General features: G+C 41.5%; 1 protein-coding gene across 2 annotated transcripts in view; it reads left to right on the top strand.

Moving 5' to 3' along the window:
• The first annotated feature begins 6,403 nt into the window (after positions 1-6,403).
• LOC309697582 (diacylglycerol kinase delta) overlaps positions 6,404-25,512 on the top strand; it is a 94,045-nt gene continuing 74,936 nt past the window's right edge. The window contains exons 1-3 of one of the 2 annotated variants that reach the window (XM_082519602.1): positions 6,404-6,528; positions 7,575-7,942; positions 9,570-9,674. In XM_082519602.1, coding sequence (XP_082375728.1) covers positions 7,853-7,942; positions 9,570-9,674 — 195 coding nt within the window. In that variant the 5' untranslated portion in view covers positions 6,404-6,528; positions 7,575-7,852. The remainder of the gene's footprint in view (positions 6,529-7,574; positions 7,943-9,569; positions 9,675-25,512) is intronic. The other variant, XM_082519603.1, reaches the window with a different exon arrangement.

The following is a 25,512-nucleotide window of genomic DNA, read 5'->3' as shown; positions in this document are numbered from 1 at the left end:
AAGAACTGTAGCTTCTTTGGTCTGATTGGTAAAAGAAGCACACGAAACACCTGATTTATCTCACTTTTAATTAGCACAATCAAATGATAAAATAAAAAAGGTTTAAATTTTCCTAAACGTGACACAAACAACACAATCCACCACCTTTTTGTTTTTCTGCTCTGCTTTCTACTCTGTGCTCACCCCAAATGGTGGAGGCAGATGGCGGCCCTCTTTGAGCCTGCTCTGAGCCATGTTTTTTTTTTTTTTCTATTCCCCTACTGCTGCCAAGTGTTTGCTCATAGGAGATCACTGGGTTTCTCTCGTTACACAGGTGACTGTGAAAAACGTTTCAGTGGATTTTTAGGGTTGTTTTTCAAACAGAACTTGAGCACAGTGTTAGTTCACGCAGGCCATGGAGTTAAACTCCGCCTGCAGTCCCAGTACATCATCTAATAATAGCTGATCTCGATGCCAGCCCACATCATCTGGTGCCTCAGGATGGCACCTTTGAGAGACCGAGGTGATTACACATAGCATAAAGACACGTTGGTTCTTTTGAGAAAAACTGGTTTTATTTGCCCAAAACTGCAAAAATATACAAAATAAAGTAACAACACAGAGGTGAAATGAACAGAATTACCTGCTCAACAGAATAAAACTGATCTAAAGTGGACAGAGCGGACTTAAATTGTGGCTAATCAGACACGGTTGATCCATAAGGGGAACAAAAATAGAAACAAATCTAACAACAAAAAATTTAACCAACTAGTAATACTCAACACAGCACTAAGCAAATAGGCAATACATAAGTCAAAGAAAATATATAACATTGGAGATAAATTAGTTAATACCCCCTTAGAGAGCTGCACATGGTCTGGTCCAATCAGCACATACTGCATACTGTATATAAGATATTTAAGTATATAAGTCAAATACATAAACAAGAATCGTGTGTCATATTTGTGTGTGCAGTGTATGACGTTATGATAATTAAGATCACTCCTACTGTTTAAAAGTATTGGTTGATGGGGGTAACCAGCTTGATAGCTGTGTGGCTTCAGGTGTCTTCTTCTTTTCTTTGATCCGTAGCTGGCATTAGGCCTGGATTGGCTCCTAAGCCTATACGCTGCTGTGGGTGCCAGTGGTTGTCGCATTTCCTTTACAACTCAATTCCATGGATGGCGATCGTTGGCGATTGTCCTGGCCTCGTCGAGATTTATTCTGCGATCTCTGATGTCATCTTCAACCTGTTTTAGCCATGTTTTCTTCGGTGCCGTTTGTGGGATTCTCCATTGGTTTGATCATTTACGCCAGAGGAACTCCTGTCAAACTTGCTCCTCGTTTGGTTATCGTATCTCTGTTGGATGTCCTCATTTCAAAGGTGGTCTCGAAGTGATCACAGCAGCATATATAGGGCAACTTAAACAGCTTTAGCCTGTGCATAGGTCTCTCTCTTGCAAGCACCTTTGCAACCCACCTTCAAACTAGTTCCATGTTTGTTAGGTCTATTGGTATTGGTGTCTTCTCTGTTCTGTACAGGGTTATTACTGCAGATCTGCTGCCTTAGCATGGGAATACAATTAATGCATGTCTTTGACGCCGCATCGTTGATGCAGTCTTGTTCCATAAAGCTTCCCATGCCTTCATATCACTCAGGGATCATCTCAGAAGCTAAATGTTTAGTCTGGCTGAGCACTTTTATTTTGAAAATTCATAGTTCCCTATGCCGTTCTTGTGCCAGACTGTCTGCCCTTCTTATCTGCTCTGTTCAGTTTAACATGGCTCTAGTAGATATAATAGAACGCAGTGCTACTTTAAGTGATCGGATGCTTCTGCAACACCGGAATTGCGGGAATTGTCTTGGGTGGGTGCAGTCAGCTCTAGTGGCTGCATCACAGCTAAATTGGGAAGCCACCAGGCGCAGTGTATTCCCGCTGTTCACCTTTCCATTTTTGTACATCACAGCCTTGGGATGGTGGTCTTAGAACAGAGCCATAAACTGTAGAAATGTAAATTAGTGGCCAAATCTTCAACACACTGGGAACTGGATATATCTGAATTTGAAACAATTTTCTGGACAAAAGAAGAGAAAAAGAAAACAGCTTTTATTCTTTGAAACAGAATAGATGTGCTTCCCAATTTTCTGATCCATGTTTAAATGGTTTTCTTCTTCCCCACAGTTGCCAAGTGCTTGCTTTCTGGGGACTTTGTGATCATTGGGGTTCTTTCTGCAATATTCTTGGGTTTTTACTGCACACTATGAAGGTCCTCCCTCCTACTGTTACTGATAGCATTTAAACAGATCAATTAAAAGAGAAATGAATCTGGAAAGGCTCTCCAATTAAAGTATCTGTTAAGGAGAGATTTAAAAGAGGTCACTGACTCTGCTGATCTGATTACCTCAGGCAGCTCATGCCATATCTGCAGGGCTCCGTTACCTTGATTTTTTTGGCCATGCCAGAGGAACAGATAAAACACATCTGTCTCAGGCTTCCTACAGGCTCAATGCTACTAATCGATCGATAAAATACTCACCGCATATGTCCCACAGTGAAGTGTTCATCTCTAACCCCAGCTCCAGAACAATTCCTCATGGAAATACTATAAAAACAAGTCCCATACTCTCAGCTGACATGTGTTTTATTTCTTTCGCCCTCGGTCGTCTTCCTCCCTCCCTCATCTCCATCCTTTCGCCCTTCCTTCTTTCTCACTGTTGTCAAGGGCAACCGGAGGAAAGAGTCTAATACAATAAGGACATCACCTGATCGTCAGGGGAGTTCATCAGGTGTGAGCGCATGCCTGTGCTTGTGTCTTGTCTTTTTTTTCTCAAGCCAACAAACAACAACAACAAGAAAAAAACACACATTTACAGGTGGAGGAAGGCTGAGGCTGAGGAGGGCACACACACACACACACACACACACACACACACACACACACACACACGGGGCGTAAATGAAGTGACTGTTGGCAGGCTCACCGCTAATTCAGCATGAATATTTAATCAACTGTAAACAAATTACTATTGCACTGAGTGCTGCCAGTGTGTGTGTGTGTACGTCTGCCTGTCACTCTCCTTGTATCTGTGTTAGTGTGCACGTGTCACTCGCTCTGACTCTCTACCTTATTAATGCAGATCTCTCTGTCTCACTATCTCTCAAATGGAGCTCCAGCTCTCCATTAGGTGTGGGCTCTCCTTATTGACTGAGCTGAAATTTGAGCGCAAATCAGTCAGCAGATCGAGATCTGAGAGAGCCGAAGCGCAGACGCTTAAGTGCGAGGCGAGTTTTTGAGAGCATGTCTGGGCAGCACTTTGAGCGAAATAGATGCGTTATTGTGTGCGAGAGGAATGCTGTGCCACTACATTTTTAAACCAGTCCGTTTGCACCCCCCTTCCTGTGAAAAGCAAACACATTAAAAGCAAAAGATTTGACTGGACCGGCTCTCAATTGCGTCATTATTCGTCTAAAGGATTATTATTATTGTTATTATTTTTTGGCTCATGGTTATAGATTTAGTGCAGCATGAGTTGTGAGGAGTTCAACTGTGTTTTATCCCCTTTCTCGGTTGGTTTCACTTGAAGAAGCGTGAAAGGCAAAGCAGTATAGGAAAGCAAGAAAAGAATAATCACTGGTTTTTTTCTTATGCTTTATGAGCCCTCGGGATTTGTCATGGCTTGTTCTGGATTTAAAATTAAAATATATATGTATATGTATACAGAGAGAGCGTTCATTTTTCAAGCCGTGCACAGGTTTCCACAAACAAATGAAAGCTGGAGATCATGTAAAAGGACTGAAAGCTCCAGAGCGGCTGATAAATGGAACACGAGGTGAGATTGTTTGCTGTCTGCGAGCAACATTTAAAGCCTCTAACTCCAATTGTGGAAGGTGTATTTATTCAATCCACGGATGACTCTGTTTGACTTTGATTTCTCAGGCATTGGCAAGTGCTCCATTCTGTCCAAAAATGCTTGATACCCCAGCCTGTCAGCCAACAAAGGCAATTAAATGTATACACATAGGAGGCACTCAGTGGCTGTAGGTCAGGCAGAGCTAGAGCAGGTGGTGCAGTCCTCACATCCCTCGGTCTACATTTCGATTGCCGTTGGGTTGGATAGTAAAGCTCAAACTCCATTGCAAAATGCATCTGTAAGAATGTGTGTGACACTTAAAAGTGCAAAAAAAAACAAAGGCTCTGTATGCATGTGAGTGAATTGGTAAATGCTACCTGTAGGGTAAAAAGGAGGAAGACTAAATCTATATCTGTAAACTTGTACACCATTTAGACAGTGGTCCTAAATATGACCCGGGCTTTCGTGTAATTCCATAAGCCTCCTTTCATGTATGGGACCGGTTGGGCCGGGGGTCTACTAAAGCAGCAGACAGGTATTGGAAGGCCAAAAGGGCAGCTACAGAAGCGTTCGGGAAGGCTGTGGAGGAGGACTTTTGGCAGGCCTCAAAGAAGTTTTGGTGAGCAGCAATTCAGTAATTGGTTGGGTAGGAGAACTTCTGGCCTTTGAGGAACTCCTATCCAGCCAAAATTTCCACTGTAAAGGAGGCAGAGCCTTAGGACTTGGTGGAAGTGTCACCAGTTACATTATTACTTGTAGATGTTGCTGGGTTATTGGAAAGCTCCCTGGTGGTTTAGGTGAGATTTTCCCTTAAATCTTAAGGACTCTGGACATTCTGGAGCTGTCTTGGTTGACATATCTCTTTTATGTTGCATGCAGGTCTGGGACTGTGCCTGTAAAGAGGCAAACCAGTATGGTGGTTCCCCTTTTAACAAAGGGGGACTGCAGGGTGTGCTCCAATTACAACCTTCGAAGGAAAGTTTATTTTAGGTGCTGGAAAAGAGACCCTGGAAGACTGTTGAACCTTTGATTCAGGAGGAGCAAAAGGGATTCCTTCCTGGCCATGGAACAGTTAACCAGATCTTCACCCTTGTAGGACCGCTGGTGGAATCACAGGAGTTTGACTATCCAGACTATATATGTTTTGTAGATTTGGAGAAGACTTACGGCCTTACAAAGGTCCCTGGGGCACCTGACGGCTATACTGTAGGAGCATGGTGTCCCAATCCTGTCCTTGATTTTCATGGACAGGATCTCAAGGCATGGCCAGGATAAGGAGCATTTCTGCTTTTTGTAAATGATGTGTTGCTGTTGGCATCTTCAGAGTGTGCACTGGAGCACTTTGCAGCTGAGTGTGAAATAGCTAGGATGAGATTCAGCATGGTGGAATGCTCCTACTTTGTACGTAGAAATAGGTAGAAATAGCATGCCTCAAGCAAGGGACTTCATGTATCTTGAGGTCTCACTCACAAGTGATGGAAAGGTGGAGTGAGAATATGACTGACGGATTGGTGCACCGTCAGCAGTATTGCAGATGCTGTACTGAACTTTCCTGGTGTAGCTTTATGTCCCGACCCTCACCTCAGGTCATGAAATCTCGGTAATGACCTTAAGAGTTCTGAATACAACTGGACGAATTTTCTAAGCCTCTGAAAGCGGGTGAGGAGCTGACACATCTGGAGAAATTGCACAGTTAGAAACACTGCTCCTACATGTGTCAAAGATGCAGTTAAGGTGGTTCTGCTTTGCGTTGTGAAGAAGTCACTTGAACTTCTTAAGAGGACTTCTTCAGTAACCAAGTGACTGAAGGTCACCATGTGACGTCTACTGTTTGAAGAAGTCACTTAGATGAGTGACAAAACGTTTCTTCCACTGAAAATGAAGAAATGAATGAAGAGAATGAACTTTCTAAGATTTCCTTACCTGGATGATTGAGCATGCTTTCCAGCTGCACACAGGTGTCCATAAACCAACCACGTCCATCATGCGCCCAAGTCAGCCCAGGCTGAGAAACGGTATACCGTGTGCACGTAACAACAACAAAGGATTGTTGGCATTTTAATCGACTTTTGCCTTTCAAATCAACGCTTGGCAGCGCTGTAATTACACACTTATTGTTAAGCGCTAATGCACAATCAGTAAAAGCTCATTGCGTGTTTGTTTTTTCTTTACCTCAGGACGATTTTGATTAAACGATGTCTTCCCCCTCATTCAAAGGTCCACTGTGTTAATTAACGTAGCTCTGCTTATGTTCAGCAGGTCTGTTTTTCCTGCTTGCAGGCGCATGCGTGTGTGTGTTTGTGCACGTTATTTGCTCTCAGTTTAACCCCGATACGGCGATTTGAAGCGTCTCAACACGGCCGCTTTTAAATCTCTCGCTCGCTCGCTCTCTCTCACCCCCTGCTCCCTCCCTCCCCTTCCTCCTCTTGCTACCTGATTCAGATCCGCTCCGACGCTATGCGTATGACCGCTCTCTCTGCAAGGCGAGCACCACCGGAGAGACCCGCACGCCGCCGCTGCTCCTCCTCCACCACCACCTCCTCCTCCTGCTGCTCCTCCTGCCGCTGCTGACCGCCGGCCGCCCGCGCAGCAGCACCCCGACGCCGGCTGGCGAGCCACCCAGACAGGGTAACCGGAGCGGGGCAGAAACAGCGCACCTGATCAAGCTCCGCTGGAGGAGAAATCAAGCAGCGAAGGTGAATAATAAAAACATTTTATAAAAACAGGAGGGCGCAGGAGGGGGGTTAGATATATATATGTGTGTGTGTGTGTGTTTGTTTTTGTGTGTGTGCAAAGCAAAGGAGGTGGTGCTGGCCGCAGGTCGCTGATGGACGTTTTGAGCTGAGGCTGAGCCCAGCTGATAGATATGCACGCGGTCCTTGTACACGGACCGGACTGTTTTTGTGTCGCGTGTCCGCCGACAGCTCCCGCGGTAAACAGCGAGGACAGACACGGCTGATGGATGGTCTGCGCTCGGCTCCAGCAAGCCCGCTGTGCGTGCATCCGTCTGCGTGTACGGCTCTCTGAAACATGTGAGCCACAGCAGCGCAGTTTGATCGGCTTTTTCAAAAGGAAAAGCCCGCACACGCACACACAAACACACACACACATTCTTCAGCGTTTGTGCTGAAGTGTGTTTTTGAGCGCTTATGTGTGCAAGTTTTTTGGTGTCACCGGGGGCGGCAGAGAGGTGAAAGATGCGCAGACAGGTTTTTGAATAATCTGTCCAAGTCGTAATCAAGGAAACGCACACACACACACACACACACACACACACACACACATATATATGTTGACTGTAAGGGTGTGTGTTCCCGGCACTGCTGCATGCCAAAACACGTTGTGTGTGAGATACGCAGAGGCTGGTGATGAAGCATGTTTCTGTCTCCACCTCCCAATCATCGCTGTATGTATTATTATAATTGTTTGAGTTTGTGTGACTTGCCTAAAAGGGCCCTAAAAAACCCCCAAAACACCGTAAACCTCAAAGTGTTTAACGCTCGGAGACAGGAAGACCCAAAGAGGAACCGAGAAACAGAAGCGCCGTGTGCATTGTGTCTGTAGCACTGTCAGCTGAAAGCCTGCCATGGAAGGAGGAAGGCAAATTAATCAGCTGTGAAAGCCACACTTTGTTTATACATGTTGGGAACTTCCAGCAAAAAAGAGAGAGACAACCTCCCCCTGCCAAAAAAACCCGAGCTTTTCTCTGTTGATCAATAATTCATCTCTCCGTCTTTTCCAGAGTTGGCCCTGGATAGAGTTCGGCAGGAGCGTGGCGTCCCAGATCCTGCTGCTGCCGCTGCTGTCCCGTTCCTCATCATCTCTCTTCTCAGCCCGGCTTTCACCTGCCAAACTCCACCCTTCTTCCCTTCCTCCTCTCCTCTCTCATCCCCCCACCCCTCCACATCTTCTGCAACTTTTCACCCATCTCTCTCACCCCTTTCACACCCGTGTCTCTGTTTCTTCTTTGTTATCCTCGCCCTCCTACTCCTTCTCCTCTCCTTTCTCTGTAAATTCGTGATGGCGTCCAAACTGAACCCCAACGTCCTGTACGTGGCGGGGGCTGGGGAGTCGCTGGGATCACCGCAAGACTCTGAAAGGACTCATATTGTGAGTACAGTCCACTTCTTCTTCACACTTAAAGCTAAAATTGGAAAAAAAAAGAGAAAGAGAGAGAGATTGTGAAAGTATAGGTGGGGCTCCTCAACAGGTTTTGCTTCCACTTTCTTTTCCTTTCCCTTTCAGAAGGGGTAAAAATACAAAAAAACAACAACTCTACACTTTTAACAATGGGACTAGTCAACTTACACGCCCTAATTTATAAGTAATACAATCCCTTAGCGAGAGTCTTTTACCTCGGGTCGTGTCGAGATAACAAAAGCCTTGACTAATCTCGACCTGCAGGTGAAAGAAGACACGTGCTTTTAAACGAGATACCTCATCTGCATGGAGCAGCCTTTAAATACAGGAATTATTAACAGCCCCTTTGAGCAGCGAGTATAAACCTTCACTATATGTGACAAAGTTACCCTGGAAGGAAGCAGCCACGGGGAGATGTCCACTCTGCAGGGATCAGTGTGGATAAACTCTGAGAAAGATTCGGGAAATGTGTGAATGGGAACACAAAGTAAGAAAATGTAGCCGTTAAACTGTGTTTTTGATGACCAAAGACAGGATTAGAAATGAATACATCAGAGGGACATGTGCAGGATAGAGAATATAGTGGACAAAGGGTGCTGAAGATGGAGCTTTCAGGCAGGAGGAGAAGAGGAAGATCTCAGAGGATGTAGTGAAGGAGAACACACGGAGGGTTAGTGTGACAGAGAAGACCCTAAACGGAGCAGCTGAAAGAAAACGACTACATCCATCCGCCCCGACGACCTCACTTTATCATTTTTCCCACACATTTATAGAGTATCAGCGACATGTACTGAATTTGACATCCCTGACTTCTTGACTCGCGGAAAAGCTTTGCAGCAGGCTCAGATTTCCCACTGGGGAGGAGGAGGTGACGTTCTTGTTTTTTTGGGGTGGTGGCTTTGTTTAAGAAGTTAAAACTACTCGCTCCACGATGGTGCGTACACGTAAAGCTCAGTCATCTTTGTTTGTTTTTTTTACGTTGCGTTTCAGTGAATGCAGAACCTCTTTTGTTCACCACAGGCAGCTTACTCGCCTGCAGCTACATCCTGCTCAAATGTGATTGGTCAGTAGCACTCAGGCTACAAACCAGAAACCTTCCGGTACCCAAAAAAATCTCGTGCCTATGCTGACATTTTCTGTTGTATATGCAAATATTCAGATCAGCGAGTGCCTAAAGTGCACTTATGTAGTCTAGGTACATCTTTTACAGTTAGTGTCTTTTATTTTGAAAATATTCATGCTAAAAAAAAACCTGAATCATTGGAGCAGCATTTTTTTTTAAGTTTTTTTAACTCCTATAAAATTAATATTGCTTTATTTTTTTTAAAGAGCTGTAAGAGCTACCTGAGTTTCTATGATTAGGTGATTACTTGGTCGATACCAAAAATTTGTACTATCGGTCCATTTTTACTTTTTCTGTGTAGGTGACGGTGGGATTTTACGTAAGTTTACCATAAAATGTTGCTCTGAGTAAAAAGCCCAGCAGCCAAACTGCTGAATCAGTGGCTGAACGCTTCCACTACAGTTTGAAATGAGGACATTTTACGGCTCCTGATCTCACATTCATTTTCGGTGATTTTATCTCCTCTTCTTGCAGCCCGGTGAAGCAGGTGAAGAGTCATCAGACAGCGATGGAGAACAAGAAGAGACGTCACACAAGCTGATCCGCAAAGTTTCGACCTCGGGACAGATAAGGGCCAAGGTAGGAGGAAATGGTGTATGTGTGTGTAGGTGGGATTATAGCAGGTAGAAGAGCTTGTTTTTGACACAGAAAGAAATGAGGTAATATTAGTGAATCTGTATCATAGATGATGGATTCAGCTGCTTTTTTTTTAACCTTTCTCGACACGTTGCAGTGCTTTTAAGAGCTTTTCTGAACTTTATCCATTCTCGACCTGACTCCTCTGAGGTAAAAAGCATCATTAGCGAACCAGAGTGCGGTAATATTTTTGGATTCAGGCAGGCGCTCTTCAGTTAGAGAACATTCATGGAAAAATCATGGAATTTCCGATCAGGGCCATGTTGATAACCCTGATTAAACATTTGAGCTGCTTACTTATTGAAGAACCTGCACAAAGTTTAGACTTATCACTGAAATGTGGGCATGTGCATGTGGGTCTGAAGGACCCTTGCCTTTCTCGGAGGCCTCGCATATGATAATCAAATGTATGTGAAGGGACGTTAACCGCTACCTTGCATCTTTAGCAGCCTTTTCTCTGTGTGACTGTCTCTGTCGCAACTTTATCAACCGTTAAATCAGACCTCTCATCCGACCTCTCCTCTGAGGTCAGCTAACTTCCTTCTAACGCCTGGTCTGTTTCCTGCCTGCGTCATTTTCCTCTCTTACCGCCACTGTGCTCATGAGCAGTGTTCAAATCAATGACAGCAGTAAGAGCTCCCTTTCTTACTGGACTTCTGGTAGATGTTATTGGCCTCTGGACTCACTCTTACAGTAAGATATTGATGGCTTGATAGTATCCTGTTACTGGCATTTAAACACATACACAGAAGTGTGTGTCGTTAGTTATTGATGAGCTAATAGCAATAAAGAGAAATGCATCATTATCAACAGAGTGATTAATGTGCAAATTATTATTCTGTATGAGTGTGTGCGTGCGTGTGTGTGTGTGTAAATCATTATCCATTACCTGTATTGACCCGCAGCTGTAAAACACACTCAGATCAATAGAAGACACAGGATACCTGCTATCCCTGTCGTCATGGGAATGGCATCCCATAATGCCTCATTTGTTTCTGTTGCAGACAATAGGATTGGATAACAGTCTAGTATTGATTGGCTGATCTCACTCGACACTTATATACACTAACATATGTGTGTGTGTGTGTGTGTGTTTTGTTTAGCGTTATCAGCAAGACTAGAACGTAGATAACCAAAATAAAAATAATAAGTAGTGTTTTGAAAAAAAAATTAAAACTTATTTGGAAAAGAACTGAACTAAAAAATAAAGAGGTATAATAGAGGAATAGTCCTGTCTCTGACATATGCCCTCCATACAATAATAATTAAAAAGATTAAAACTAACATTAAAATTAATAAAAACTCAAATGAAAATATACTGAAATAAAAGCAAAAAAGTCTGTTAATCTGCAAAATATTTTCCTGTTTTTTCACATGCATCATCCAGTTTAGATGATTGGATTAAAAAAAAAATTAAACAATTGAAAGTACAAGGTACGGTTAAATCATACCGAAGGGTATATAACCTATAAAACACAAGACAAAAGCTTAAAAGCAATGAAAAAAAGAAAATTAAATTACTTGTGTCATTTACGTATACATATTTTTTTTTTTTTTTAGAGAAAACGAACTAAGAATTATTCCAAAATACTTGAATTACTTCTCACCAGAGCATCCATTCTTAAGTCATAAACCTATCTGCATACATATTCTATACTAGCAAAAACCTGCAGCACATTTTAAAAATTTTCATTTTCAGTGGTAAGTCAAACAAAAGTTTTTTGTGAACGTTACGTTACGTATTTGGATGCCGCGCACGGAATGTGGCACATGAAACAAATGCATACAGACAAATTTAAACAATTGATATCTGTAATAAATTTAGGGAAAAAAACATAGATGTTAAAAACTGCCGTATACGTGATTGGTATATGCTAGCTAAGGAGGAACGAGGGTACATACAGACATATATATGTTTATATAGACATATAGTGAGAAAAATTTGCAGTTTATTACATAAATAAACTTATGAAAAACATTTTTCATTTATTTCCTGAAAGACACAACCAAAGGTTACTAGGGAAAAATATGTATTCCCTGACCAGGTGGTGAGTGGTTACAGGCTGCTGGCTAGGTGAAAATTGCCAACGTCACCAATGGAAAGCGCAGGGTTGCGCGTAAACACTCAGCAACTTCATTTACTCTTGAAGAGTAAATGTGGAGTGTGCGAGGTTAACTCGGCGTTTTCCATGTAAAGTACAGGAGACCACACCAATCATAAGGACATCTTTGCTGCAGCAATGTCTTTTTGACCGATTCAATTCAGTGCCAGCCAGCAAGCACTTGCCAACCGATGGGGGCAGTGCACATTTTTCCTCCAATGATATGTGCTTGCCAGCAGGTTGCTGACCAGTCTCTCCAGCCTGGTATGACAGAATCCTAAAACGTCACATTTAATTGCTGTGATATTGAAAGTAACAGCTAAAATGTGCCCAAAATGTGGCTTTAAAGATGTGTAGATCGTTTCTCATTGGATGAAACAAAAATTGCTGCTGGTTCGGTTGCTGGTTGTTTGTGTGCAAGTGTGAGATGATTAGAGTTTGTGTAACTAGAGTCACATGACTTGCTGTAGATTAAGCTAGTCATCGACTTCAGGATTATGCTTCAGTGACAACAATAGGTTGAGAGGATTAATGAGCTTGTGTGTCCCTTCATTTCTCTGAGTGCATGCAGGCGTGTGTTGGGTGATTTTGGCTGAGTTTGTTATTTGCCAAAATGTCTCTTTCTTCCTCTATTTTTTATGGCTTTTGCGTGTGTTATAGCTGAACGCCATCACTACATCAGTGCTTCCTTGTCTGCTTCATTTGACTTGCTTCAGTTTGTCCCCTGCCTATTACCTGCCTTGTTAGAGCTGCGGTCTGTCGGCACACTTGTTAAGGAGGTGCTAATTCTCATCAACTGTGACATGACTTCCTGACACCATTAGGTTAATTCAGTTCCTCGGCGGTGATTCGCTAAATAATCATACAGATGTTGTGGTAGCTCTCAGAAACAAAGGGCGGGTCATTTCCATTTCACTGTGGAGACTGTGGTGTTAATTAAATATGTTTGGGTTTAAAGACCAGCTTTAGATGCACTGTACGATCAGCAGGGGATATGCTGGTAGTTAACTCATGAGATTTTCAAGCTAAACCTACATATTCAAGGCTCCACACAGGCCTTTGGCGGTTAACTTTGCCTAGTTAGCTGTGCATTTTCATACTATTTCTGATCGTTTAACAGTGTTATGTGTGAAATAATAATAGCACAGTTAACAAAACAAGTAAAAAAAAATACATTTCCTGTGGCTCCGGGTAAAACTTCCTTGGTGGGTGCCAAATATATATACATTTATGTAGGTCAAACCTTGATATTTATGACTCTGCATGGCAATGACTTATGTTATAGTAGACCTGCAGACGAGCTCAAAAAGTGAACATAAATTAGGTAAATGTTCATTAGATTGTCCCTCTATGTTCATTAGTTAGAGTAAAATTAGAAGTCCTTGTTGTGTGTTTCTCTTCTAACAAAGTTGTTTCCTTTGTGCTCTTTATGGTGACTTGAAAGACCAATGATAACTAAGGGGACCCAAGTCCCCTCAGCCTGTTGCAGCTACATGACGCAAAAGTTTGTTTTAGTTGGGTACAGCGGTTAAAAGGTTCATGAACATAGTGACCTGAAATCTGGCCCATGTTCGTGAAGTCAGAATCAACTTTTATTGACTTCATGTTCACAGGTCAAGATCAGTGCAGCGTCTGGAAAAAATAAACACATAAAATTAGCTAACTTGACAAATTAAAATTAGACCTGTCACAATACCAGATATTTAGGGCTTCCTAGTTCTTAAGTATGTAAGGATAGCCTAAAATACTTGTACCTGTATGCTACCCACCTGATTTCAAGAATTACTGGTGTATCGGCATTTAAAGTAGCAAACAAATTCTTGGAATTTTGATATTGAATGGTACCGCAAGTATTGTTTTTGGTGATATGCTAATCATGACATAATGTGAAACAAAGACATTTTATATCCAAAGGTTGAAGTCTCCACAGATGGTGAAATGCAACTTGACTAGTTGACAAGGCGGTAATTCTGCTGTTTGTGAATTGACTTCAGTTTTTGTCTTGGACTGGCTTGTTTATGCAGGCTTTTCAGAAACTAAACCCAATGCTCTCTGAAAAAAGACAAACCCTTTTGTATGTGTGCGGGTTTTTTCTTTTCTTTCGGTGTTAAAGTTGTAGCCTGGGCGCAAAGATGGGTGTACTTCATAAACCACAATTTGAGCGGTTGTTATATCTCATGTCCTGTTCTCCATTTCCTGTGTTTCTCAGCCTTTAGTTCTCATGTCTGATATTGTTATCATTATTGGTAAATGGTACATTCATATCAGTATAATGACATGCTCAAATACCCTTCAAACAAAACCAAAATCTTCAACCTCTAAATAGCTTGTTTCCCTCGTTTCTACGGTGCTTAATATCCACCAGCAACAGATAAAAGCCAGCTGTTGGGACGTGAAGTTTCAGCAGAGCTGTGACAGCATTTCTGTTCACACAGCTCTTTAGAGTAAAGATGACGGTTTCTAAATTTAGTGAGGTTTAATTTATCTAACCAACTACCTGACTAAAATAGAAACAGACTCTGAAGAAACTCTGAACTGTATTTAGAACTGATTACTACGACGGTTAGGGCCAATACAAGCTGCCAGGGTCATACTGTTTGACTCTGCTCTTTATTTCTCCATAATTTTGCTTCTGTATTTAGTAAATATAAAGTGGAAGTCTATTAACTTTTTGTGTCAGATAGACAATTCAGTGAACATACTGCAGCTTCACATATTTCAGCCAGTAAGTAGCATAAATTAGAACCACATAAACGATGCGTCACTAAGGATTAGGGCTGAACGATTATGGAAAATAATCTAATTGCGATTTTTTGCCCCAATATTGCGATTGCGATGCGATATGCGATTATTTTTTAAGGTCTTTGTCTTCTGTATTATTAAACAAAGACAAGCAATACATCATATAGTATGGCCAATACTATATTACATTAATTTTAAACTGTTCTTTCCTGGAAGACAGACCTCTGTTATGATGACATGAGGTGATGCATGAATTGATGACTGACATTTTTATTTAACTTCTTCAATCACAACAGTATATTTGAACATACACAATAGTTTATTTTTAGCTTACAAACATCTGAGCATAAAGTGCTGACAAGGAACCCTGGTGTAAACATTAAAATGAAAGTCAGTACAATGTGCAGATTGCAGAAATATACATAAACAAAATCAGTGGCTTTACCACACTCAGTTTTTCGACATCTGTGAACTACTAGACAGTCATTCAATTAAAAAATAATATTAAATAAATAAAACTAATAAATAAAAAATACACACATCTTACTGATCTCTGCAGTCAGTAACATTACACATAAAGTGCAAACATAATAGCAATTGTATAAACACACACACAAACACGCCTTTAAAATTTAAAGGCGTGAAATTGGACGGTCTAGTTCTGATTAGCGTCACCGCTGTCTCGGTGGAGTTTAATAAACTCGGCCGTCTGCTCCTTGCTATCTAAAATATAACCAGACACTGGTGTAAATTCTCGACTGTCTCATACTTCTGTTTAATAAGTTTTCTGTTTGACGTTTAGTCAGCTGTGTGAAAACCAAGGAGGAACCCACCCGGGGGATTAATAAAGTTTTATTTTATCTAATCTAATAACTTTAATCTCAGCCAAACCGATTTACTCACGAACAAACAAAACACTGAAAAAAGCCCAACAATAACATTTTTAGGTTGTCTAAGTGACTTATATATTACGTTTAACCCGAGCAGCGAAACTCCGCGGTGATCTGAAAATGATGTGCCGGGAGTTGTGCCGTTCAGTAACCCTCGAGCTCCCGGCTAGCTGTCGAGCTGGTGGGTAGCAGACGCCTCTGAAAACGTCGAAGCACTTTTGCAAATATGGGATATCTTGATAAACCGAGCAGATATTTGATGTTTACACAACTACTTTCTCGCCTGAAAATATGTTAAAAGTTTATTTTGTGACCCAGAAAGATTAGTATGAGTAATTTTAAAACTTAGTAGCGGCCGCCATTGCTGGAAACTGGAGTTTGGCTGGGCCGCGCTATGAATTCTGGGATATGGTAGTAATTTGGACAGCCTTCGGCGCGTCGCTGTGACGTAATCGGTCTACAAATGCGGCCTCAGGAGGATGCAGCCCATGAATTTGGACATGTCCAGAGTATAATCGCAGCCTTTGCGGTTAGAAAATTGCACTTGATCATGTCGCGATATTATCGCAAATGCGATATATCGTTCAGCCCTACTAAGGATACGGTAACAGTTCAGTATAGGTCATCAATACTGCATCTGATAATGAAAAAAGACACATTTTTAACGTGCTTCATGTAGTAATTTATCTATTTCAAGGCAAATAATTACCATCAATTAACATCTTAAAAGCTTTTTTCAGTCTAAATTGCTGACATTTAGACCCTGTGCTATATGAGTATACGATGACTGCAGGAACTGTTTGCATTTTATTTCAGCTGCAGTACACTGTGCATGCAGGCATTTCTGCAACCTTATCTCAATAAGACATCTTCACTTCTCTCCACAGAGGGCAGCTATTTGTTGAGCATTGTTGATTATCTTGGGAAGCTGTTGAAACAGTGGTTACATGTTTATCGGCCTAGCTGCAGGCTGATGGCTCACTTGAGATCTTGAAAAGACTAAATCAACGTTAGTTGCTAAGGATTGTTCAGCATGTTGTGTCTTAAAAAATGTGGCATTTTTGCTTAAAAAAGTGAAACAAAAAGAAAGGAGAAGCTATGCAAGAGAATTCATATATCCACTTTCATTTTGTTAGCGTTTGCGGTGTTCCAGCATTGTGACATCTACATGGTTAGGGCTATTTCACCACTTGCTTCTTTGGCATGCTCTTGACAGCATGTGACAGCAATTTTTTTTCGCTTTCATTTGAATGGAGATATTTTTCAAAATGAAAGTATAAAAACCCTAAAAAACAGTTCAATAGTTGATTGGTAGATTGGACTGTGAAACTGAGGGCACTGCACTTTTGATTGACGACTTGTTAGCCACCTAACATATCCTGGATAATCCTCCTTTCTGGCTCTAATAATTATGTGAACTTAATTTTATTCAATTTTATCTGAAACGGCCAATTGAGCACATGAAGTCATCGGAAAATTTTTTTACAGAGGTCAAGAATTATAGCCAGTTCTTGAAGCCGGGGGTGAGAACACCAGGGCCTCCACCTTTGATGGCCACCTGATGCACTAAGCACCGAAGCATCTCCACATCAAAAGGTTTCAGTTGAGGTGCCTCTTAGGTGAGGTATTCCTACTGGGAGACCGAAGACTCGCTGGATAGTCTCTCGACTGTCTTGTGAACGCCTCGTTGTCGCCCCAGATTAGCCGGAGGAGGTGGCAGGGTTGAGCTTTTTTTTCAGACTGCTGTCCCTGCGACCTAAACCTGGATAAGCGGCAGAAAATGGATGAACATGACAATATTATTCAAAGAAATTTAAGTTACAAGTACTTTCATGATAGCTTTTTATACCTGGAAGGCATGCCCATCTTTTCTACGCACTATGGTGTGACAACCTTGACAGATGTGCCTGTCTTTGAGAGGCAATGGGAAAAAGTCAGATACAGAAAAGCTTGCTAGCTAACTAACTTGTTTCTTTCCCCCCAACCTTTCTTTGTCTGGCCTCCCTTTACTCAAAACCTGGCACTATTAAGATGTTATGCTAGTGAGTAGAGCCACAAACCGTTTACCACCACAGATTTACTTTGATTTGCCTGTTTCCACTGCACAATGGATTTCTGGTTTTCTAATTCACCACAGGATGGTCAGGCAGCAGCATCTTTGGAACAGGGAGCAGTTCTCTTGAGGGAAATTATCATCTGATGTTAAATTGTGAGAAACAAAAACTGCTGGATGTGGTGGCTTTTAAGTTTTGCGCTGTCAGCTGTCTTTTTGTCACATGTTGTTGCAAAAGTTCTGTTTGTAACTCAATGTGTCTGCGTTCTGCGAGCGATCTCTGATTTTCTTACTTTCTTTTTGTCTTTCCTTCTTTTTTTGTCCTTGTCTACCTCCAGGCTCAATTACGTAAGGTTTTGCACTCTTTCTTTACTCTCCTCTTTTTATTTTCCCAATCCTATTCTCCTCCACCTCCTCTTCTTCCTCCTCCTCTTTGCAGTACTCACATTTACTGTGTGGAGGATAAAGGAGACACAGGAAGAGAATGAAGCAGAAAGGCTTCTGTGAATTGTGTGTTTGTGTGTATGTAGCACTACCACTTACGTTTTGAGTAGGCCGCCAACTGTTATGTTATGTTATGAAAGTAGACAAAGACACACACACTCATAAACGTGCAAAGAAAAGGCCAGTCCCGTCATTAGGTTTTCACCTTCGTCTCCTCTCTACCTTCCTCTTCTTTCTCATTTGTCTGTTCCCTATTCTTTTGTAATTTCTTGCTGTGACTTCCCCTCCTTTGGAGTGATCACGTCACATCCTGTCCCTTTCCTAACATCCAAATATTTTCTAGAATTTCTAAAATTGGTAACTTCTTAACCAAAACCCTTTCCTTCTAAAATAGCAGCAGCGCCACTTCAGATTATGTAACCAGTCGTATTTCTGGCTTTTAGAGTGGTGATTAACAGGTAACACTTCTTCTTTTTCCCCCCCTCGCTCCTATTCCTGTGGATTTCCTGCACGATGCTTTGCTGGAATCAAACCCACTATATTTGTTCTTTTTTATCTGCATCTCGCTCCCAGTGCAGAAATCTGTGTGGGTGTTCACTGCAATGGAGATGAGGACAAGTTATAGATGTGTGCGGATGGATAGAGAGGGGGGGGTGACAGACATGGCTTTAGGAGAGTGCACGAGCGTGTGGGACGGCCGGTGTTGTGTGTCTGTGTGCTGTGCTTTGATTTGTGCCCTGGGCTTGATGCGATACAGATGCAGAAGTGTTCGGTTCAACACGGGAGAGGGAGAGATGGAAAAAGACGGGGAGAGGAGAGAGAGATGAAGATGGACAAAGGGGAGAGAATTAGCAAGTGTAAGAGGGAGAGAGGTGGAGGCAGAGTGGAAACACATCCAGAGTCGGTTATATAAGAAATCCACACAGCGAACAGCAGGCTCTAATATCCATATTTACCGTTACAACAGGTTGGCAGGACTGGTGAGGAGGCGGCTTGACTATTTAAAATGTGTTATTCAGTCACTGGTACAAAGATTGCTCAAAACACATTGTTTGTATCCTTAAGGCTTAAAAAAACACGTGGTCGTTGCTAGGGCTGTGCGATATGACCAAACTCTCATATCCCGATATAAGAAATCTATCGTCCCGATATCGATATAAATCACAAAAATGTAACATTTTCTGTAAATTCTGTGAATCTCTGGCAGCTCGACTTGCGTGAAGTGTTTCCAGCTGCGCGTCATGTACCTGGAGTTGAGTGTTTTAACCGATGCATGAAACTATACATTTTTAGACATAAGTTGTAAAGGCCGCCGTTTTCTTTGTATTTATTACACGGCGTGCTGCGGGGAAAAGCCTGTTCTAACGTTTGAGTCTAAGGTTTATTTTCTAGCACCTGGCGGCTCTTTTTTGCTTCTCATCCGTAAATAATCTGCTCTTTCACGAGATTCAGTTTATTTTGAAAAGTCTCAACAGGATCTTGAGCTTTATTGTGAAAGGTTTATGTGGAACATAAACAAGCGGACACGCGATGGTGTTACCGTCGTTGTTGCTAATGACAACGCATAAACACAGACACTTGTCCGTTCATAGTGTGGTTATATAAAATATAAGAGAAAGAGAGAACTTTAAGAAATTAATATAGCCACTACAATGACCATCAAAATGATGAAAAAATATTGCCGTAAACAGTTTATTTTGCGACACCACGAAACAAACGATAGCGTAAAATGAAACGATAGATGTTTTTATATCGTCATCCGATATATATCGTTATATTGAACAGCCCTAGTCGTTGCATTATCTACCTCAACATTTAGGACATTTGATCAGCTCGTTTTTGTATATTCAGCTACTTAACCCGGCTTTCGGGTTTTCTTCTCCTCCTTTAAAGCTTTCATGATACACGTTACGTGCTTGTCCCCTGCTAGCTGCCAATTTAAATCCCGATTTAAGTTCTGGAAGGTTTCAGTGAGGTAAAAGACTGAGAAAAAAAAAGGTTCGATTCACTTGGAGAATGCCGTTACTTTTCTCGATGTGTAGATAGCAGGATTGTCTTTAGTTTCCAGAAAGCATCTATACCCCATGAATGTTATTTGTTGAAAGCAGTGACACAGTCCTGAAACAGAGGAATAACTCCTTTTAGACCACTTATTCATTTTATGTAGGATTAGCAAAGCCTATTTACTAGTTGGAAATGTTTCTTGTGCACACAGCCAAGCCAGCTAAAACTGTCTTTTAACTGTAATGAAACATCTAAGCAATGTATTCATTTCTTGGAATAAACATCGAGAAATACAGTCAGATCTGCCTGGGCCTTAATGATGGAGCAATTAGGTAGGTACGTTACATCATTGATCCCACAACAACATTGTTGGATTACAGCAGCAAGATAAAGGACAGAAGGGCCTTATATTGTGAGAGAGTACAGACGTTTCTATGTAGAACAGTGATAGTGATTGGTTTGGCTCTAGCAAATGTGTGCCTTTTAGCCTGGATTATATATTTGTTGGTTCACATTTGTTTAGGGATTTTTCATATTTGCAGTTGGTTATTTGGTACCAGCTGAAAGCCCTCATAGCCAGAACTTTGTTTGACTTACCAAGATGATAGCCAGCTCAGCACGACTGACTCTTTTTAGGTTTATGTAATCCTGATTACAAAAAGATATTTTAAGTATATTGTACTTACTTCGTATTATAATCCCGTGAACATTAATTAAAGTAAAACCATGATTTATTTATCAACAAACGACAAGTTAAAATTCACACACATTAAGAAAAAACAACAAAAAACTCCAAAATGTCAATCCCAAAAGATTTAACCTACATTTATGCACGAAGAGGTTGATGATAAAAAAGCATGACAAACTTAAAAGGAAGTGGCCTCAGTATGTGCCCAGCTGTAGTAAGAATGTACTAAGGATGCTAAATTTGTAGAAGGAGAAATACAATTTTGTGGAAACTCTATTACTGGGTATTAATATTATTAATGTAACTAAATAAGTTAAGTTATGACTTGATAAAACAATTCAGGTTAAAAATAATTTCACACAAGTAAACCTGAGATTAGTACCTTGACCCTCTTCTTTACCGCCACGCTGGTAAAACGCAACGCTTATCAAAGACAGGAAAGCACAGACTAATTAACTGGTCAGTTGGTGATGGCGAATGAGAGGTCATAACTGCTCTCTAGCCTTGTGTGACTGAGACCGGGACTCAACAAGTACACCCAAATCAAAGAATGTGCTGTAGTAGGTCTATAACTACTATATTTTGTGCCCAGTCATGGCCTACTGACGTTTTACAAACACACGACCACTAACCACGCAATGTTAACTTGTTTGCCATTTTAGATGTATGACCATTATTGTGACCCCAATCATATAGACCTAGAGACTGGTCTGCAACCATCTGGCAACCACCAGTTGTGAGGGGGAAAAACAGTATCTTCTGCTACAAAGTGACTGCTAAAGTTCAAGTCAGGCAGATCTACATACCGGTCAGTGACACCCTGCAAACCACCCATCACTAGAGAAAAAAATCCATTCCCCAAACAGTTGGCAAAAAAACTCCTTGCGATTTCTTTGGTTGCCAACATATTGCTCTGATCGTACTTTCAATGGAATCAAAGGGCTTTATTACAAACTCTCAGCTATCCAGGGATTACACTTTGTTTTTTACAGTACCTATCCAATATGGCGAACAACTTTGAATAATGTGCGCTTGACGTCACGTGAGAAACCTCAGTAGTGCCACAGTGACATTTCCTTTACTGTAAAGCTTTGTGAACTAGGGCAGATAAATCGACGTTTCTGCACATGATAAGAGTTCATGTGTTTAACTATGTGCGGTTGTTTCTCAGATGTTTGATTCCTCACAATGGGGCAACCGTGGCTCAGGGGGTTGGGAATCGCATCTGTAACCGGAAGGTCGCCGGTTCGATCCCTGGGCTCTCTGTCCTGGTCGTTGTGTCCTTGGGCAAGACACTTTACCCTACTTGCCTACTGGTGTTGGCCAGAGGGGCCGATGGCGCGATATGGCATCCTCGCCTCTGTCAGTCTGCCCCAGGGCAGCTGTGGCTACAACTGTAGCTGCCTCCACCAGTGTATGAATGTGAGAGTGAATGAATAGTGGTATTGTAAAGCGCTTTGGGTGCCTAGAAAAGCGCTATATAAATCCAATCCATTATAATGACTCTGACTAAACATCAGTATCTGTCATCAAATGATGAACAATGCTCTTTCAGCCAGACTCCTGATTCGTTGCCTGTAAGACATTAATTTAGTTTTGAGTTAATAAATGTTAAGCTTCTTTTGACGCTCGCTATCATTATATACATTTGAAAATCAATGAAAAGATTGATGGTTAAAATATTTCTTGGTGGTACTTTTACTGTTCCTGCGTTCAAGTACGAAGCAACGACACACAAAGCAAGTGGTTGTGTATCCCCTTTCAGAGTATTAATGGTGACATTTTAAAAGTAGTTTGAACAGTGAATAAACATTTTTTTCCCCTTAAAAGCTTCTTTCATGATTTGCAGTTGCAGCGTTCAGCAGAGCACTTTAAAATATTACTCCCTGTAATTTATAGGTAATGTATGATAAAGTGGCTAACTCCCAGGATCCACAAAGGGCACCAATGTGTATTATTGATCTGCTCTGATGAAATTACTCTACATAAGCTGTTTATCATACATGCATGAACACACACGCACACAGTCTCAGGGCCTAATTCGGAGTCATTCTGTCTCCTCGACTTCACCGGTGTTGGTTAATTGGAGCCGTCAAACTCAGTTTCTATTGATTTGACCTCATGTTTCCCCGAAACGCCAGGCCGTTCGACAGGGGGACTCTTTACAGTCAAAGAAAGAAGAAAGTGCTAGAAAACTCTGGGCTGCATTTAAAGAAAGCAGGAAATCATTTAAAGAGGTGTGAAGAAACAAGCTTTGTTTGTGGGTTCAGGAGGAAAAGCAAGACTTGTTAAGTCATTTTTGAATAACAGGAAAGTTCACAAATCATATTGTTGTAGCGAAACTCTACGAGGTGTGATATTTCTGATTTATCATGATGAAGAACATTCAAATTATTCTTTTTGTGAACTTAGCTAAAATAAGATCACATACTACAGAAATGAGTGAAATCTACTGAGGGAAACAGCCTTGAAGCCCCCCCCTCCCCCTGTTATAAGAACGTAACTTCCTTCTTATTGCTGCCTTTACTTCCGATCTTTTATTTATGTCCTCTTTTCACCGCATGTCTTTTGCGGTCATTCATTGAGTCTTTCATTGCTCTTCATTTATCCTACATTGATCTCTAAATGCTCCCCTCTTTCTCTTCTCCGACCTGTCCTTCATCATCCCGCTATTCCTTCCTTTCTTTTCATCCGCTCGTCCTTCATCTGTTTTGTGAAACCCCTCATAGTTTTTCAAGCTTCTTTTCAATCGTTTAAGTTCAGGTCCTGCTCACGTTCAGAGTAGTGGCTATCTGGCAGTCCAGAATATACAACATACGTGTTCGTGTTTTGTAGCTGAGAATTACCGGTCATTGTAATGTGACTTTTTTTGTATCATTTGTGATTGAACTGGTGAAAGATGCCTTTGAAAAACATTAAAATACTGCAGAGGAATCTGAGTCAGCTCATGTCAGGTCTGTGTGTAGTACACTTGTAAATTCCGTGCTTGGTCCAGGCTGGATAGATTGGGTCTAGTCTGGATTCATCAAACAACCCTACAAACAGAATTTGGTTGAGTCAGTGTAACAGGGGTGTCAATCATAAGGACCAGAGACCACAATCGGCCCAGGAAGAGACTCCAGTAGACTCCTGTCCCAATAGACAGCTTTGGAAAATGGGAAGGAGGGCATGCATTTTGGACCTTTACCTGTGTTTTCACAAGTTTTACAGTTTCTCCTGCTGATAAAGACTTCCCTCACATCCATTCATACAACACTAAAGTAACTAAATAGACACTGCCTGACAATAGATAAAGAGTTAAATGTCAGAAAAGTCCCTATTTTTTTTTACTATCCATTGTAGACATTTTCTGCGACTTAACCAAACATGCCTAGTAATATAGTAACATAGTAAGTAAGCCACATTCATTTTGATTAGCTAGCATTGTGGCAACATGTCCATTGGTCACAAGAATCGCTACTCCTACTGAATTAACTTAAACTTAAACAAGCTGATCATGGGAAAGGTCTTAACCCAAACTGTGCTAAAGGTTTTAAAGGAAGAATCCCTTGGATTTAGATGAACCGCAAACTGGATGAGTAACATCACTGATGTTTGGTTATATTGGTCTGTAAGGTCTTAATGCATGCTCAATCATCCAGGTAAGTAAATCCCAAAAGTTGATTCTGTTGATCTGGACGTAACGTTTTCAGTGGGAGAAACGTTTCGTCACTCATCCAAGTGACTTCTTCAGTCTCAGCTGACTGCAGGTTTCCCCAGACTTATTGTACATTTTCACAATAACTGAACCTAGCCCACTTAATGAACAATGGGCTGGGAGGCCTCTCTATGGTAAATGGCCTGGACTTTGAACAGTGGTTGTTGATCAATGGTCACAACAGTTTGCAAATTAGTGGTCAAGAAACTGCTCTCACAGCCCATTGTTCATTCAGTGGGCTGGTTTCAGTCACTATGCAAATGTACTGTTTATAAGATTGGGGAAACCTGCAGTCAGCAATGAAGAGAATGAAGAAGTCACTTGAATGAGTGACGAAACGTTTCTCCCACTGAAAACGCTACGTCCAGATGAACAGAATCAACAGAATCAACTTTTTGGGATTGGTCCGTAACAGTATCACAATGTGACTAGCTGGGGATTCTACAGAGTTAGCAAATGCTGCGTGAATGGAACAATTACATACTGTAGTAAGTTTGCAAGCCGTGCATTCTCGGATGGTTGCATTCAGAACTGGGAGGGTAAACAGCTTTTAATGTCTGACCTGAGTGTGTGACATTTTCATTCTAGGCGATGCAGAGGCGTTAATGTCTGGGTAGAAACAATGGCAGGCTTTTGAGAGCCCTTATTCCTTCTGTTGTTGAGCTAACTTGACAGGTAAAGCTAATTTTCTTCTTCTCTCAGAGCTCTAAAGGTCTAAAGAGTCCTTTGAATGTAGATTATGTAGTGTGGCTGAAGCAATGTGAAAGCAGTTGAGATTGTTTTGATTCAGCAGAAATCTATATCTATCAATCTATTGCGCCTGAGTAAAGCGCGCATTAGAAAAAAAAAACACTGTTGAGCTTTGATTCTATTTTTATAGTCTTGATATAGCACTACTTGTGGTTATTTTCTTCATGATTACATGTTTATTGTGGTTGCCATCTTTGGCTTCACTCCTGCAGAACGTGCTGTGCACAGAGGTTTCCTCCTCACATCTCTCATGTTTCACTGCAGGTTTTCGTGTCTTTCATTTTTTTTGTTTTATTCACGTTTTAACATCATTGTTTGAGCTTAATGTGTCTGTCAAATGCTCACTTCCCACCCTCACCTCAAAAGCTGCAGCATTTCTCTCACAACAATCTGAGCTGAGCACAAACATCA

This window comes from Aulonocara stuartgranti (genome assembly GCF_965226115.1).
Source record: "Aulonocara stuartgranti genome assembly, chromosome: 3".
NCBI lineage: Eukaryota > Metazoa > Chordata > Actinopteri > Cichliformes > Cichlidae > Aulonocara > Aulonocara stuartgranti.
This window is presented reverse-complemented; position numbering and strand designations above follow the sequence as displayed.